The sequence below is a fragment of the Bos indicus genome, chromosome 24, assembly GCF_029378745.1.
Source record: "Bos indicus isolate NIAB-ARS_2022 breed Sahiwal x Tharparkar chromosome 24, NIAB-ARS_B.indTharparkar_mat_pri_1.0, whole genome shotgun sequence".
NCBI classification, from domain to species: domain Eukaryota; kingdom Metazoa; phylum Chordata; class Mammalia; order Artiodactyla; family Bovidae; genus Bos; species Bos indicus.
The window spans coordinates 4,528,115-4,543,399 of record NC_091783.1 but is presented as its reverse complement, the minus strand read 5'-3'; the positions used below and the strand labels follow the sequence as shown (position 1 = coordinate 4,543,399).

Genomic DNA, 15,285 nt, shown 5'->3' with positions numbered 1-15,285 from the left:
GGCGGGCTATGGTCCATGGGGTCGCAAAGAGTCGGACACAACTGAGCGACTTCACTTTCACTTTTTCACTTGATAAATACTATTTTTTTATAGACACCAATAAAGTATGTACACATTGGATTTTAAAATCCCACAATTATACATACCCTGGGAATGGGGATGGAACAGTTTTAAGTAGACATCTGGCATCAATTAGGCCTGATGTTATGATACAAGATTGTTCAAGAAATTCTAATAGCAAATAAGCTCTGTCGCTCAGCAGAAGGGATAGGACAGATCTGACCCTCTGCTATAAACCACTCTTGACCACATCAAGACACTATTTTACCTTCTGGTACATCACCTGGTAACAATTTAACAGTAAAATATGTTACTAATAAACAACTTCAACCTTTAAAAAAATTAAGCATTCTCTGCAAAACAAATGTCTTTTGATACAAATTGTGATCCAGCTCAGATCAGGCCTCTATCTTCATTTTTCTCACAAACTATGTAAAGAATTCCCATCACTAAACATTCCCATTTATTGTCTGGGGGAATGAAGGAGAGTGTTACATGTTGACAGAAAACAACAAAATTCTGTAAAGCAATTATCCTTCAATTAAAAATAAATTTAAAAAAGAGGGAGGGGATGTATGTATACATATAGCTGATTCACTTGGTTGTACAGCAGAGACTAACACAACATTGAAAAGCAATTATACTCCAATAAAAAATTGTTTAAAAAAAATTTTATGACTGAACCCCGCCCTCACACACACACACACACACACACACACAAAGTAGCAAACAAAAACCCCTTAGAATTTATTGCAAAAAAGTATAATCAATGCAAAGAATCAAGGCTAAGGATTGCTTTCCTCTAAGTTACCCAGCTACTTTACAATTCCCAAAGCTGCCTAAGGGTGAAGTCGCACTGGCTCTTTTCACTTGTCTGTCCCTCCCCCCTTCCTCACTGCCACTCGCCCCCTCACCCCCGACCCCCAGCCCAGCCGCTCGCAGGAGTCCAGGACTGCGCCTCACTGAAGTCAGCACTGGATACCTTAAATATCACTGGGCGCCTTCTAGGTGAACAGCAGGTGACTGGGCGTGGATGGTGGAGTGGCACCGGCTTCAATTAGGAATCCACTCCAGGAATAATAAGTGGCACGACCCTGGTCCTAGATGAAGACCTGGCCTATGCAAACTCAAGATAAAAAAGACCTTCAAAAGTCCTCCCTGGTTGCGCCCTCAATTCCACGTGCGACTTTGCTCCCCACTAAGTGCGAAGCGCGGCTCTCCCACCTGCCCGCGCAGGGTCCGGGGAAGCTGCTCCCGCCCCATGAGGGCGTGCCGCGGTCTGCCAAACTGGCTCACCTGGCCGCAGCACCTATGCACCTCCGGTCGCCCCCAGGTGTTCGCACACGAAGGTGCAGCCTCCGGGGACAAACACGCGGGCGCACAGACTCAAGGGTACAAACTCGGGGTCCGCTCCCAGGTGTGCACTCAGGCAGCGCGCACACAGAGGGAGGCAGAGACACAGGCGTGTGGATGAGGGGAGTGCTCCCAAGTGTGCAGAGCCCGGTGCTCCCGCGCGGGTGAGCACACTCAGGTGTGCACGAGGAGTCGTGCGCAGATCAATCCTGCCCCGCAAGGTAAGTCTCGGCAGGGAGCCCCCCAAGCCCCGATCGGCATCCTGCCTCCATCAACTCACCTCCTCCAAAAATTTGGTCAAATCGTACACTTTGTAGTGCAGGATCAGCCAGGTGCTCTTGCTGTTGTTGTGCTTCTGGATCTCTTCCAGGGTGTAGTACTTAACGGCTTTGCTGGACTCCTCGGCCATTTCTTAACTCAGCGAGCCTAAGGCCCTAAAGGCAGCAGGAGAGCTGGACGGAGAAGAGCGGGCGTCTCTGCGAACTCGTCCTGGGACATTCCCCGCTGCCCGGCTCGGCTCCGCTCCTGAGGAGGGCTGCCCGCACGGAGGAGGGGAGTGGCCGAAGCACGGCCTCTGATGATTGGCCAGAATTCCTGTCGCTCAAGGGCCCCGCCCCCCGCCCGACGCTCTCCACCAACCCGGCGGGCCCCGCCCAGTGAGCGGGTGTTGATTGGCTGCAGAAGATGCCCCTCACAATCACAGTTTAGGAGAGCGCGGGGGGGGGGCGGGGTTTACTCGCGTCTGCGCCGAAGGCGGTGGCCCGGGGTCAGAGCGTCCGGGATCGCGTGGACCAGACCGGGTGACCAGCGCAGAGTCCACCTTGTGCAAGGCAGCGACCCTACATCAAAATCGCCGCGGTTTCCCAATCCGGTCAGACCTGGGCGTTCGTTAATTTGTAACAGAGTCCTTCCGCAGCGAGTGTAGGCGTTCACTGCGAGGCTGAGCGATGCAGAGCAACCTGGTGGACGTGGCCGGACGAGTGTGCTGCCCGGAGCAGGGCTCTGTGACTGCCTGGCCCATCCCCTCCCACCCCAGAACTAACCCATTCTCTCAAGAGAAAAAAAAGAACAAAACAAAACCCGGAAACTGTTCCAAAAAAGCAAAAGCGGCCTCAAGTGTAGGTTCTGAGGACGTCGGTGGCTCTGAAGTTATTCTTTCTTCACCCCTGACTAGGCGAGTACTTGTATTAGTGTCTTATGTCTTTTCTCACCAGTATATTGTTTAAGGTAAATTCTAAATGATTGATAGCTCTTGGAATAGAGTCTGGAGCAGGGCCTCCCCAGCTGAGCATCCATAGGAAGATTTACAAATGTTCCATTTTTAAAAGGCGGGGGAGAGAATTCCAGCACGTTAAAAAAAAAAAAAAAGACTATGATTTTTGTTAAGGCCTTTTTCAGCAATAGTATTTACTTCCAAAAAGAACGACACAGTGGATTACACATGTAGGTCATCCTCCAGGAAACAGCACAGTTCTTTCCACTCGCTGCTGCTAGTGTTGGTTTCCTACCCCCTTGCTTACCTCCTCCGTAGGAATGCAAGGCCAAGAAGACAAGTTCCCAAACATTCCAAATACTCTTTATCCATTTCACATGATGGAATGCTTTGGTTTTCAAATACTGCACCAGCCTTGCATCTCTGGAATAAGCCCTACTTGCTTATGATATGTAATTCTTTTTGTTTTTTTCCAATGTGCTTTTTAAAAAAATTACAAAGGAGGCAAAAATATACAATGGAGAAGAGATAGTCTGTTTACAAGTGGTGCTGGGAAAACTGGTCAACCACCTGTAAAAGAATGAAACTAGAAAACTTCCTAACACCATAACAAAAATAAACTCAAAATGGATTAAAGATCTAAATGTAAGACCAGAAACTATAAAACTCTTAGAGGAAAACATAGGCAGAACACTCTCTGACATAAATCACAGCAAGATCCTCTGTGATCCACCTCCCAGAATAATGGAAATAAAAACAAAAATAAATAAATGGGACCTAATTAAACTTAAAAGCGTTTGCACAACAAAGGAAACTACAAGCAAGGTGAAAAGGCAGCCTTCAGAGTGGGAGAAAATAACAGCAAACAAAGTAACTGACAAAGAATTAATCTCCAAAATATACAAGCAACTCATGCAGCTCAATACCAGAAAAATAAATGACCCAATCAAAAAATGGGCCAAACAACTAAACAGACATTTCTCCAAAGAAGACATACAGATGGCTAACAAACACATGAAAAGATGCTCAACATCACTCATCATCAGAGTAATGCAAATCAAAACCACAATGAGGTACCATTTCACGCCCATCAGAATGACTGCCATCAAAGAGTCTACAAACAATAAATGCTGGAGAGAGTGTGGAGAAAAGGGAACACTCTTACACTGTTGGTGGAAATGCAAACTAGGACAGCCACTGTGAAGAACAGTGTGGAGATTCCTTAAAAAAAAACAAAAACAAAATAGAACTGCCATATGACCCAGCAATACCACTGCTGGGCATACACATCAAGGAAACCAGAACTGAAAGAGACATATGTACCCCAATGTTCACTGCAGCACTTTACAATAGCTAGGACACAGAAGCAACCTAGGTGTCCATTGGCAGACAAATGGATAAGGAAGTTGTGGCACATATACATAATGGAATATTACTCATCTATAAAAAAGAATGCATTTGAGTCGGTTCTAATGAGGTGGATGAAACTGGAGCCTATTATACAGAGTGAAGTAAGTCAGAAAGAGAAACAGCAATACAGTATATTAATGCATATATATGGAATTTAGAAAGACAGTAACAATGACCCTATATGGAAGACAGCAAGAGAGACACAGATGTAAAGAACAGACTTTTGGACTATGCAGGAGAAGGCAAAGGTGGCACGATAAGAGAGAATGGTATTGAAACATGTATATTACCATATGTAAAATAGATTACCAGTACAAATTCAATGCATGGTGCAGGGCACCCAAATCCGGTGCTCTGGGACAATCCAGACGGATGGGGTGGAGAGGGTGTGGAGGGGGGTTCAGGATGGTGGGACACATGTACACCCAGGGTTGATTCATGTCGATGTATGGCAAAACCCACCATATATTGTAAGTAAGTAGCCTCCAATTAAAATAAATAATTTAAAATAATAAATTTTTAAAAAGTATAATTTACAGTGTTGTTGGTTTACTGATTTGTTTCCAAGAGCTCACTTCTGCTGCTACTGCTACTGCTGCTGCTGCTGCTGCTAAGTCGCTTCAGTCGTGTCCGACTCTGTGCGACCCCATAGACGGCAGCCCACCAGGCTCCTCCGTCCCTGGGATTCTCCAGGCAAGAACACTGGAGTGGGTCGCCATTTCCTCCTCCAGTGCATGAAAGTGAAAAGTGAAAGTGAAGTCGCTCAGTTGTGTCCGACTCTAGCGACCCCATGGACTGCAGCCTACCAGGCTCCTCCGTCCATGGGATTTTCCAGGCAAGAGTACTGGAGTGGGGTGCCATGGCCTTCTCCAGAGCTCACTTCTGGCGTCTGATTTTCTCCACTGTTTTTCTTTTTTCTTTTTTGGTCACTGATTTCTGCTCCTGATCAAGTCTTTCCTTCTGCTTGCTTTGGGTTTCTTTTTTTTCCTAGTTTCTTGAGGTGAGAGTTTAGATTATTGAATTGGGATTTTTCCTGTTTTGAAATACATGTATGTAGTGTTATAACTGTCCTAAATGCTTTAAAAACAGTAAATCAGGCTATGTATACCATTACCCTAACAGTTCCCAGGTCTGCTGAATCTCCGCATGACTCTGGCAGAGCAGTGTGTCAGTGACAACTGCCTCTATAATCCAATGTCAAGACTGTTTCAGATTTCAGTGCCAGTTCCGAATAACTCCAGAAGTGATTAAAACAAAACTTTGGTGCCAGTGACCTGGATCCTATTCCTGGTTTAGTAACTTACCAGATGCATGACTATGACCTAATCAGTTAACTCTCTAAGCCATTGCTTATAAAATGTTTAGCCAGGGTCTGGCACAAAGAAAGCAATCAACAGATTTTAGCAAATGCTATTATCAAACAAGACTTCCTTACTTTAAAACACTGGTATAAGGAAACATCCTACATGGCAAGTGCTCCGAGGTGATGTGTGTGTACTTCAGTTGTGTCCAACTCTGTGCGACCCATAGACTGCAATTCCCCCAGGTCCTCTGTTCATGGGATTCTCCAGGCAAGAATACTGGAGTGGGATGCCATTTCCATCTCCACCAAGGTGAAGTAAATTTAGGCAAATTTAGAAACAAACCTAAGAAATTAAAAGGAATACAGATATTTACAAACTTCCTGATGTTCCCTCCAGCAAAGACATTTTAATAAACATTTAGAAAACCAACTCTACTCCTGAAGTTCCTCAGGTGAAATATACTGTAGTAGAAGTTCACTCTTCTACTAAGAAGCAAAAATAAGCAAACATCATTACAGTTTTTATTCCTTTTCTACTTCCTCCTGCCACTCATGCACAAGACACACTTCAGCAGCTCTTTACTTCCCATTGACACATCATTATATTTGCTAAACCATAGAAAGCAGGTTCCCTTGACAAATGGGCACTCTACAAAGATGGACTCCAATTCAAATTATCTACATGGATAATTTGCATTAAACCTATGTCTTTTAAATACGTTAGCATAGGTTAGCTGTTCCCTTCTAAAAATATCTATTTCTCTAGTATACATGTCCTATGTAGTTGATTTCCAAACAAGTCCTCATCTATTAGCAATAATTTCCAAAGCTTACTAAATTTTTTACATTTTCATTCATTTTAAAATGGACTTGAAGTTGTTTTACCCATGTATATTTATAACACACCAGAATGTCAGCTGACAATCTCTAATCAATTGAATATCAGAGGCAGAAATGAGGAGTAGAGAGCAACAGATATCATCTGATCACAAAGAATACAATGTCATATGTTCACTGCTGAGGAAGGGCAACATTCCTCAGTAAGTTCAGACAAGGCAAGCTGATTATATGTAGGAAATCTTATTATAAATACATTCTTAGGCGTATTTCCTTTATGTATTCCTATATATTTCCTTGTATTTAATATGTCCATCTTTAAGTAGAAGCAGGTAAATAAAAAGATTAAATGTTTGATTGTACATGATTGCAATATTAAATTTATTTTTAAAAATCTTTTTGTCTTCAGCACAAGTAAATAGAACAGAGTAAAATGGTATCAGTTCAGTTCAGTTCAGTCGCTCAGTCGTGCCCGACTCTTTGCGACCCCATGAATCGCAGCACTCCAGGCCTCCCTGTCCATCACCAACTCCCGGAGTTCACTCAGACTCACGTCCATCGAGTCAGTGATGCCATCCAGCCATCTCATCCTCTGTCGTCCCCTTCTCCTCCTGCCCCCAATCCCTCCCAGCATCAGAGTCTTTTCCAATGAGTCAACTCTTCAAATCAGGTGGCCAAAGTACTGGAGTTTCAGCTTTAGCATCATTCCTTCCAAAGAAATCCCAGGGCTGATCTCCTTCAGAATGGACTGGTTGGATCTCCTTGCAGTCCAAGGGACTCTCAAGAGTCTTCTCCAACACGGAAAATTCCAGATATGCTATTTAACTTTGTAGAAATTCAGGGTTCTAGACAATTTTATGAAATACAGCTGATGGTGTTATCATCATCAGGTCCGCCAAGTCAGAAGATTGGGAATCATACAGGTCAGTCTCCTCTTTATCCCTACTACCATTGCCCCAGATTTGCCTTTCATGATTAGCTGCCTATCTGTTTACAGTAACTCCCTTACATGTTCTTCCAGCCTTTAGTCTTGAAATTCTCAGACCCATCTTCCATCAATAATGAACCCCAAATTAAAATCTGATCACATCACTACTTGTCTGTATTAGTATCAGTTGCTCAGTTGTTTCTGACTTTTTGCAATCCCAAGGACTGTTGCTTGCCAGGCTTCTCTGCCCATGGGATTTTTCAGGCAAGAATACTGGAGTGGGTTGCCATTCCCATCTCCAGGGGGATCTTTCCAACCTAGGGATCAAACCTGGGTCTCCTGCATTGCAGGCAGATTCTTTACCATCTGAGACTACTTGTCTAATACCTTCCAATGTCTCCCAATAACTAAAGTTCAAATTCCTTGCTGAGAATTTGAAGATCATCCAAATCATTCAAAATCTGCTTCCTCTCTCTAGCTTCATCCTGTCATTTCCCCCTCAAGCCTCATGGCCTAGCAACAGTGAGCTATTTTAGATCTCCCACATGTAGCATTCTTTCCTCTCTTTCACATCCTTGCTCAAGCCCTGTCCTCTGCCACTTACCTTAAGTTTACCTCTTACCCCTTATTCTCCTTACCTCCTTTATCCTGGCCAAAGACTCAGGACCCTATTTGACTCAGCTTAGAAGGCAATGGCACCCAACTCCAATACTCTTGCCTGGAAAATCCCATGGACAGAGGAGCCTGGTGGGCTGCAGTCCATGGCGTCGCTAAGAATTGGACACGACTGAGCGACTTCACTTTGACTTTTCACTGTCGTGCACTGGAGGAGGAAATGGCAACCCACTCCAGTGTTCTTGCCTGGAGAACCCCAAGGACAGAGGAGCCTGGTGGGCTGCTGTCTGTGGGGTTGCACAGAGTCAGACACGACTGAAGCGACTTAGCAGTAGCAGTAGCAGGAGTCAACTGTGGTTAAGGCATGTGCTGAGCACACCCTTCACCTCCAAGTAATGCTTTCTGCTCCTTTATTCTCCAGTCATGCTATCACACACTCACTACATCACCAGTCTATGTGTCTGCCTTTCTCACTGGACCAAAAGTTCCTCAAGGACAGGAACAGTTAGTCACATCTGTATCTTCAGAGCCCAGCACAGTGCCTGGCACTCAGCATATGCTCAGTAAATATTTTTGAATGAATAAGGGTATAAAAGTGATACAGAAGAGAGCAAGTAAGTACTTGGAAAAATCATAATTATACAATAATCACACTGAGAAATGTGGATTAATTTATCTGTCACTAGCAAGAACATCAGTGAAGTTTTTTATGTTTCCATGGACATCTACTGAAACTGGGGGTAATCATCAGTTAGTTCTATTACACCTGTAACCTGCTATCACTGATCAAGTTTGCTTTGTTTTTACAAAATCTTGTGTGTTTCTAAGTGTCACATGGCCTAAATAATAGGAGATGTTTGCCCAAGTTGTTTATTAGGAACTTGGAGTCAGCTGTGTCCAGTTCAAGCTCCAGCCAGTTAAGACTGGTTAAGATGGTAAAAGTGTCCACTTGGTGACCTTTGATGTCTGAAGGCCAAAACCTCCACCCTAAAAACATACTAATACCACCATTTTCTGAGCACGTGTCCCAAGAAGAAGTCTGGGGCTTAGCTGCACAATGATGATTACCTCATTTTTCTTGCCTCCAATTTCCCCATGCTCCTACCACCTCAGATTTATCCCATAACTATCCCAAGTGCCTTGCCTTTGGGGAAGTGGATATGAGATTTGTTCTCCCATCTCCTCACTTGGTGGCCTCGAGAATAAACCCTTTCTCTGCCTAACCTCATTTGGCTTGCTGCATGTCAGACAAACCTGGTTTGTAACACTATTAAAAGTAAAACTGTTTCATTTCTTTCTAGGCCTAGGAAATTAGGGGGAAAAAGCTAAAAGCAAACAGCAGCATGTAAAAAAATTTTAAATGAATGAGTGGATCTAACACTAGTCCAAGGTGCTCAATGCAGCCACCTAAGCGTACAAGTAACATGGATGACGGAGAGGGCAGTAGAGTTCTCAAAAGTTGGGAGCCCCATGTCAGAAACACAGCTTCCTACTAGAATAAAAGTGCCGTATATGACCTCTAGGGCTTCCCACGGAGAAGGCAATGGCACCCCACTCCAGTCCTCTTGCTTGGAAAATCCCATGGATGGAGGATCCTAGTAGGCTGCAGTCCATGGGGTCGCTAAGAGTCGGACACGACGGAGCGACTTCACTTTCACCTTTCATTTTCATGCATTGGAGAAGGAAATGGCAACCCACTCCGGTGTTCTTGCCTGGAGAATCCCAGGGATGGCGGAGCCTGGCGGGCTGCCGTCTATGGGGTCGCACAGAGTCGGACACGACTGAAGCGACTTAGCAGCAGCAGCAGCAGCAGCAGGGCTTCCCAGGTGGCGCTAGTGGTGAAGAACCCGCCTGCCAATGCAGGAGACATAATGAGACACAAGTTTGATCCCGGGTTGGGAAGATCCCCTGGAGGAGGGCATGGCAACCCACATCAGTATTCTTACCTGGAGAATTCCTTGGATAGAGGAGCCTGGAGAGCCCAGTTCATAGGGTCAAAAAGAGTCAGACATGACTGAAGCCACTTAGCACGCATGCACGCGCAGGACCTCTAAGGCTGATGCTAGAAGGAAATAAACGTTCATTTCCCGGTACGCAACTGCATCCCTCCATATCCTTCTGTCCCTGATTCTCTCTCCGATTACTGATACCACTCCCCACCACCTACTATGAATACTACGTTATCTCCTTGACTCTCTGGCATCCGTGTGGATAGAACCCTTTCTTTGCTTTTTACAGCAGGGCCAGGATATTCAAATGAACTTTACTAAAGGATAACATAAAAGAATTTTCCACTCTGAGAACCTGACATCGTTCCTTCACCTTTAATAAATGAAGCAGTGATGCCAATTCAAACAGTCTGTCTGATTGTCAAACCTCAAGTGATTGTGAGGTGCACACCCAGTGAGGACCCTTTTTAGGGACCCACCCTCCCGAGTCCACCTCTCCCTCTGTGTGTTTGAGGGCAGCAGACTATATTCTACCCATAAATACAATCTTAGACATCCAAATTCTTCAAATTCCAGACGAAGGTACATGCTGAACTCAGCCCTATCATCATCAAGGTTTTGTCATCTTAGTTCCAGTTTCCTGTCTAAACAGCTGACTCTTCCCCAGGTAATTTTTCTAGAAATGACCTTCATCTTCATGTGGTACTTGGCTACTCACAAAATATGGTCTTATCTTGCATGTCCTGACAATTTAAACATTATATAAACCAATACAACGATCTTAATCTTCATAAAAGAGATATATACAGTCAAACTATCAGGCAGAATTTTTAGGATTCTTTCCCATCTTGAATGCCTGTAAGTGAGATAAAGGGAAACTTAAGTAACTCTAATCTGGAAAACTGAATAGGCTTGCCAAAAAGCTTGTCATCAAAATGTATCCTGTGAGGAAAGTTTTTCCCTGAAGGAAAATTCTTGCCATGCTAAGTCACTTCAGTTGTGTCTGACTCTTTGCAACCCTATGGGCTGTAGCCTACCAGGCTCCTCTGTCCATGGGATTCTCCAGGTAAGAATATTGGACTGGGTTACCATGCTTTCCTCCAGGGGATATTCGGATAGTCCTGACCCAGGGATCTAACCTGTATCTCATGTCTCCTGCATGTCAGGTGGATTCTTTACTACTAGCGCCACCTGGGAGCCCAGGTGGCCACTATTATGTATGAAACATTACATCCTTATGTATAAAACATGATATCATTACTTATGGATGTAAGTGGATGTGCATATATATTTTGAAGCATATCTAAAAAACGATGGAATGTGCATATATATTTTTTTTTTGAAGCCATCTCAAAAACTACAGAATGATCTCAGTTCATTTCTAAGGCAAACCATTCAATATCACAGTAATCAAAGTCTATGCTCCAACCACTAATGCTGAAGAAGATGAAGTTGAATGGTTCTATGAATACCTACAAGACCTTCTGGAACTAACATCAAAAAAAGATGTCCTCTTCATCATAAGGGACTGGAATGCAAAAGTAGGAAGTCAAGATATACCTGGAGTAACAGGCAAGTTTGGCCTTGGAGTACAAAATGAAGCAGGGCAAGGGCTAAGAGCGTTCTGCCAAGTACTATAAATAAATACCAATGAACACTTCACTTGACTTGGGGACTGTGGGCTCTTCCCATATCTCATTCTTCCGCCTCCCCAAAATCATTGTTATCCTGAATTCTGTTCATCATGTCCTTGCTTAGTAAAAGAAAAAAAAAAAAAAACCATATGGATATATCAACAAACAATTTATTCAGCTTTCTTGGAGAATGATTGAGCTTTATAAAAATGGGATTATACTGTATGTAGTCTTCTGGAACCTTCCTCCCCATTAAAAATCATGTTTTTAAAAATTCATCCATGTTGAATAGAAGGTGAACATAACAAGTGAACGAGAATGGTCTTAGCAGCATTCTTCATAATAATTCTAAACTAGAAGCAATCTAATTGTCCTTCGACCTCAGAAAGGATAAATATATACACACAATGGAATCCTATCCAGCAATGAAAATGAATAAAATACTGCTACCCTCAACAACATGGATGAATCTCATGAACATAATATTTACAAAGAAGCTAGACACAGGAGAGTTTGTGTTGTATGATTCCATTAATATAAGGTTTCAAAACAAGCAAAAGTAATGTATGATATTAGCAGCTGGGACACTAGTTACCTTGAATGAAGTGGGTAAGTGGCTAGGAGAGGGCACCAGGAGCACTTCCTAGATACAGATAATGTTCTACTGTTAGATCTGGGTGGTAGGTATATAAGGATGGTCATTTTTGATAAACCATCTAAGTGTGTACTTATGATATGTTCACATTTTAATTTTGAAAGGTTTACCCATGTTGCACATAACTGTAGTTCATTATTTTTTGTTTGCCTTATATAATTATGTAAATATAATTCAGTTTATCTATCAATTCCCTTGTCCCTGAACATTTGGGATTTTGTTTGCTTGTTGTAGCTACTTACTTTATTCAACAAACAATGCTGCTACAAACATATTTCTTGGTGCATATATGCAAGAATCTCTTTAAGGGAAGTGTATGGAAGGAATTTCTAAGTCTAAGGGTATGTTACAGCATTCAACTTCAGAAGATTACATCACATTATTTTCAAATTTTCATTCCTGCATTCCAACAGTGTATGGGACATCTAATCCTGCATCCTTACGATTTTGTCAATACTATGGTATCTCGTTGTGGTCTTATTTAGATTTGATAATTAACGATGTTGAGTATCTTTCCACAGGCTTATAAGCCATCCTTCTTCTTTCTGCAAAATATCTGTTCATGACTTAACTGCTTTTTTCTATGACACACTGTCTTACCCTAACTGATCTGCAAGAGTTCTTTATATAGTCTGGAAAATAACCACTTGTGGATTACTTTCATGAAAATATCTTCTCCCAATTTGTGACCTGTATCTTCAATCTATTTTACTTCTCAAAAACATAATTTTCCAAAGCTTTTTATTATGGACAAGTTCAAACAAACACAATGAAAGTGGGAAGGAGGCCAGACAGCCCATCTTTTAGTCAGCAGCGGCCATACCCTGAGGATGCATCCTACCTCTGTTTGGGAGACAGCAACGACCTCGCGCCGGCCACACCAACGCCAAAACCAGGTCTCTCTCAGAGAACTGTGGGTGCAGGACGAACGGCTCATGCCAGCAAAAGCTATGGCGGGAAAAACGGGTACACAGCGGCATTCTGGGAACGTTCAGAGCATGCTGGGAGCACGCAGAGTATGCTGGGAGCCCTCGGGGTAAGCTGAGAGAGCTGGGGTACGCTGGGATAAGTTGGGGTAAGTTGGGGGCGCTAGGGGTGGTGAGGGGAGGTCTGGGATGGCCAGGCATGCTGGACACAGTACCCCTGAGCCACGGGGAGGGCGCTGAGGAGCGAGAACACGCAGGCCAGGAGACTGAGGAGACTGAGGCCGGAAGACAACTGCTTGACCAGCCCGAGAGGGAGAGGGAACTGCGGAGGTTGCTCCAGGCCTGGCTTCCAGCCTGCCCCCGCGAGGCTCGAGCGTCGCCTCCTGAGCGGTTCTGATGGCCTTGCTTTGACAGGAGGCGCCTGCTGAAGAGATAGTTGTAGCTTTTGAAAAGGAAAGGCACCAAGAATCGTTCTTTCACGAAGGCCCACGGGTTCCAACATTAGGGCATGTAATTTAATCAGTAATGTATAGAATCGCCTTTTAAATAAGGCACTTACGGTAGGTACAGACCTTGGAGATATTTCCACCAATTCCATGCGGTGCGTAAGAAAATGAGGCCCCAGGGGAGGAAACTTGCCTGTTGACCTTGGAAGCGGTGGGTAGGGCCGGTGGAAATCCGACCCCCAGTGAGGCCTCTTCCCACCAAGGCCCCACAGAGGCAGGCCCAGTGAAGCTCCGGCGGGGCTGGACGCTGCTTAGACGGCAGGTCACTGACTTCACAGCCTGGGCGCTCACCATGACCTTGGTTCTCTTGGGGTTTTGAGTCATCAAATGGACAATTTTGTAGGTACCTGTTCCTTACTGTAATACTTATCGCCAGGGCAGAGATGTGGTCAAAATGTTATTTTGTAGTCAGCAAGTTTTCCATTAATCAGCTTGGATGTGACAGGTGCTACTCTCTAAACAATCTGTTAACTGATCATCTGAATTTCGAGCCTTCCAATGCAGTCCTTACACAATCTAGGGCAAGAAATTTGTACGTTTTAATTTGTAAGTTTTGCCAGTTATGAATTGAAAAAAAATTGTTTTCATGTAATGCTAAGTAATAAAATTAAATAAATTCCTGCCTATTCCCGAAAAGGTCAGAGTTGTTTACTCAGTTTTCTGATCAGTCTTTGAAGTTGACAAGAGAAGGGGAGGACCACTCACAGGAATTTTTTGGTGAATTTGCTGATATTTAAAGGAAGAATGAGGCAGAAAGTAATTTTAGTGGGAAATGTGTTTCAGAAATGAAAGCAACAATCTCTAAATTTCAACTGTCTAACCTATTTACACTAACGTGCACTTTTGTACTTCTGGGCCCAAGCTGTAATCAGTTCTTTGTTTTTTATTTTACTTCATTCATTATTGACGTTCTTTACTTTGGTGAAGTAGATTGAGTTGGCCTTGGAACTTTGTACTTCATTAAAAATTTTTTTTTCCACAACAGCATTTAGCATAGAGAGAGAGTAGAAAAACAGAGAGAAGGAAGGAATGTTTCTATTTTTACTATCAGCAGTCATCTTAATTAGGTACACCAAATTAATTAACACCTTGTGTGACTTTGTGTTAATCTTTATAAGAGTACTCTCAGTTTTAAAAGAATTCCATGATATTTAATAAAGAAAATTTCAAGCACTGTGGTACTTGAGTGAGAAAGACATGTGGGAGCCAGAAGGGCAATGCCACCATTGGTCAAATGGCACCACAAGGGTATTTGGTTACTGAGATCAGACCTAAGGCTGGTCACACTCCGGATTCTAGGACTGTGTTACTACTCCTCTAAAAGAGAGAAAATATGTGGATGCTTAAAAGATTGAAGTACCAGAATACCAGTTACCTTCCCTGGATATGTTTGTGTATCCTAGAGAAACTGAGATTAAATCATTTCACATTGCAGTTTTCTTTTCTGTTATATGTAAGATAGACCCCAAAGGTATGCCCTGTGAATTATCAACTGTAAAATGCATCCCACAGAGAAGTTGGAAAGCCAGAGAATTAGTAGAAAGGGAAGCTAGATAACAATTTAAAGATCTCAGTGAACAATTTTCTTTAGTGTAAAATGGTGAAAAATATATTCTTCAGCTTTGAAATGCTTTATAGAGATAACTTAAAATAACAGAAGGCTTTGCTATACATTTTGATTTTTTAAGAAGTATTGTTGTCATAGGCAAGATTTTGTTTTCCTGAAAACAAAGAGAAACTTAATAGCCAAAAATTTTAGAAAGAATTTGTTAAATAAAAACAATATAGCAGAAACATATCTAGTATCCAGAACAGAGTATGCATTTAATACACATTGCTGGTGGTTCTTTGTAATAGTTGTACTCAAATTATTCTATTTGTTATATAGAACTGCAG

At 43.0% G+C, this 15,285-nt stretch overlaps 1 protein-coding gene across 1 annotated transcript in view; it reads right to left on the bottom strand.

Annotated features, from left to right (window-relative positions):
- CYB5A (cytochrome b5 type A) overlaps positions 1 to 1,948 on the bottom strand; it is a 32,828-nt gene extending 30,880 nt beyond the window's left edge. The window contains exon 1 of the mRNA XM_019986849.2: positions 1,694 to 1,948. Within this exon, the coding sequence (XP_019842408.1) occupies positions 1,694 to 1,822 (129 nt within the window). The 5' untranslated portion in view covers positions 1,823 to 1,948. The remainder of the gene's footprint in view (positions 1 to 1,693) is intronic.
- Positions 1,949 to 15,285: the final 13,337 nt, after the last annotated feature.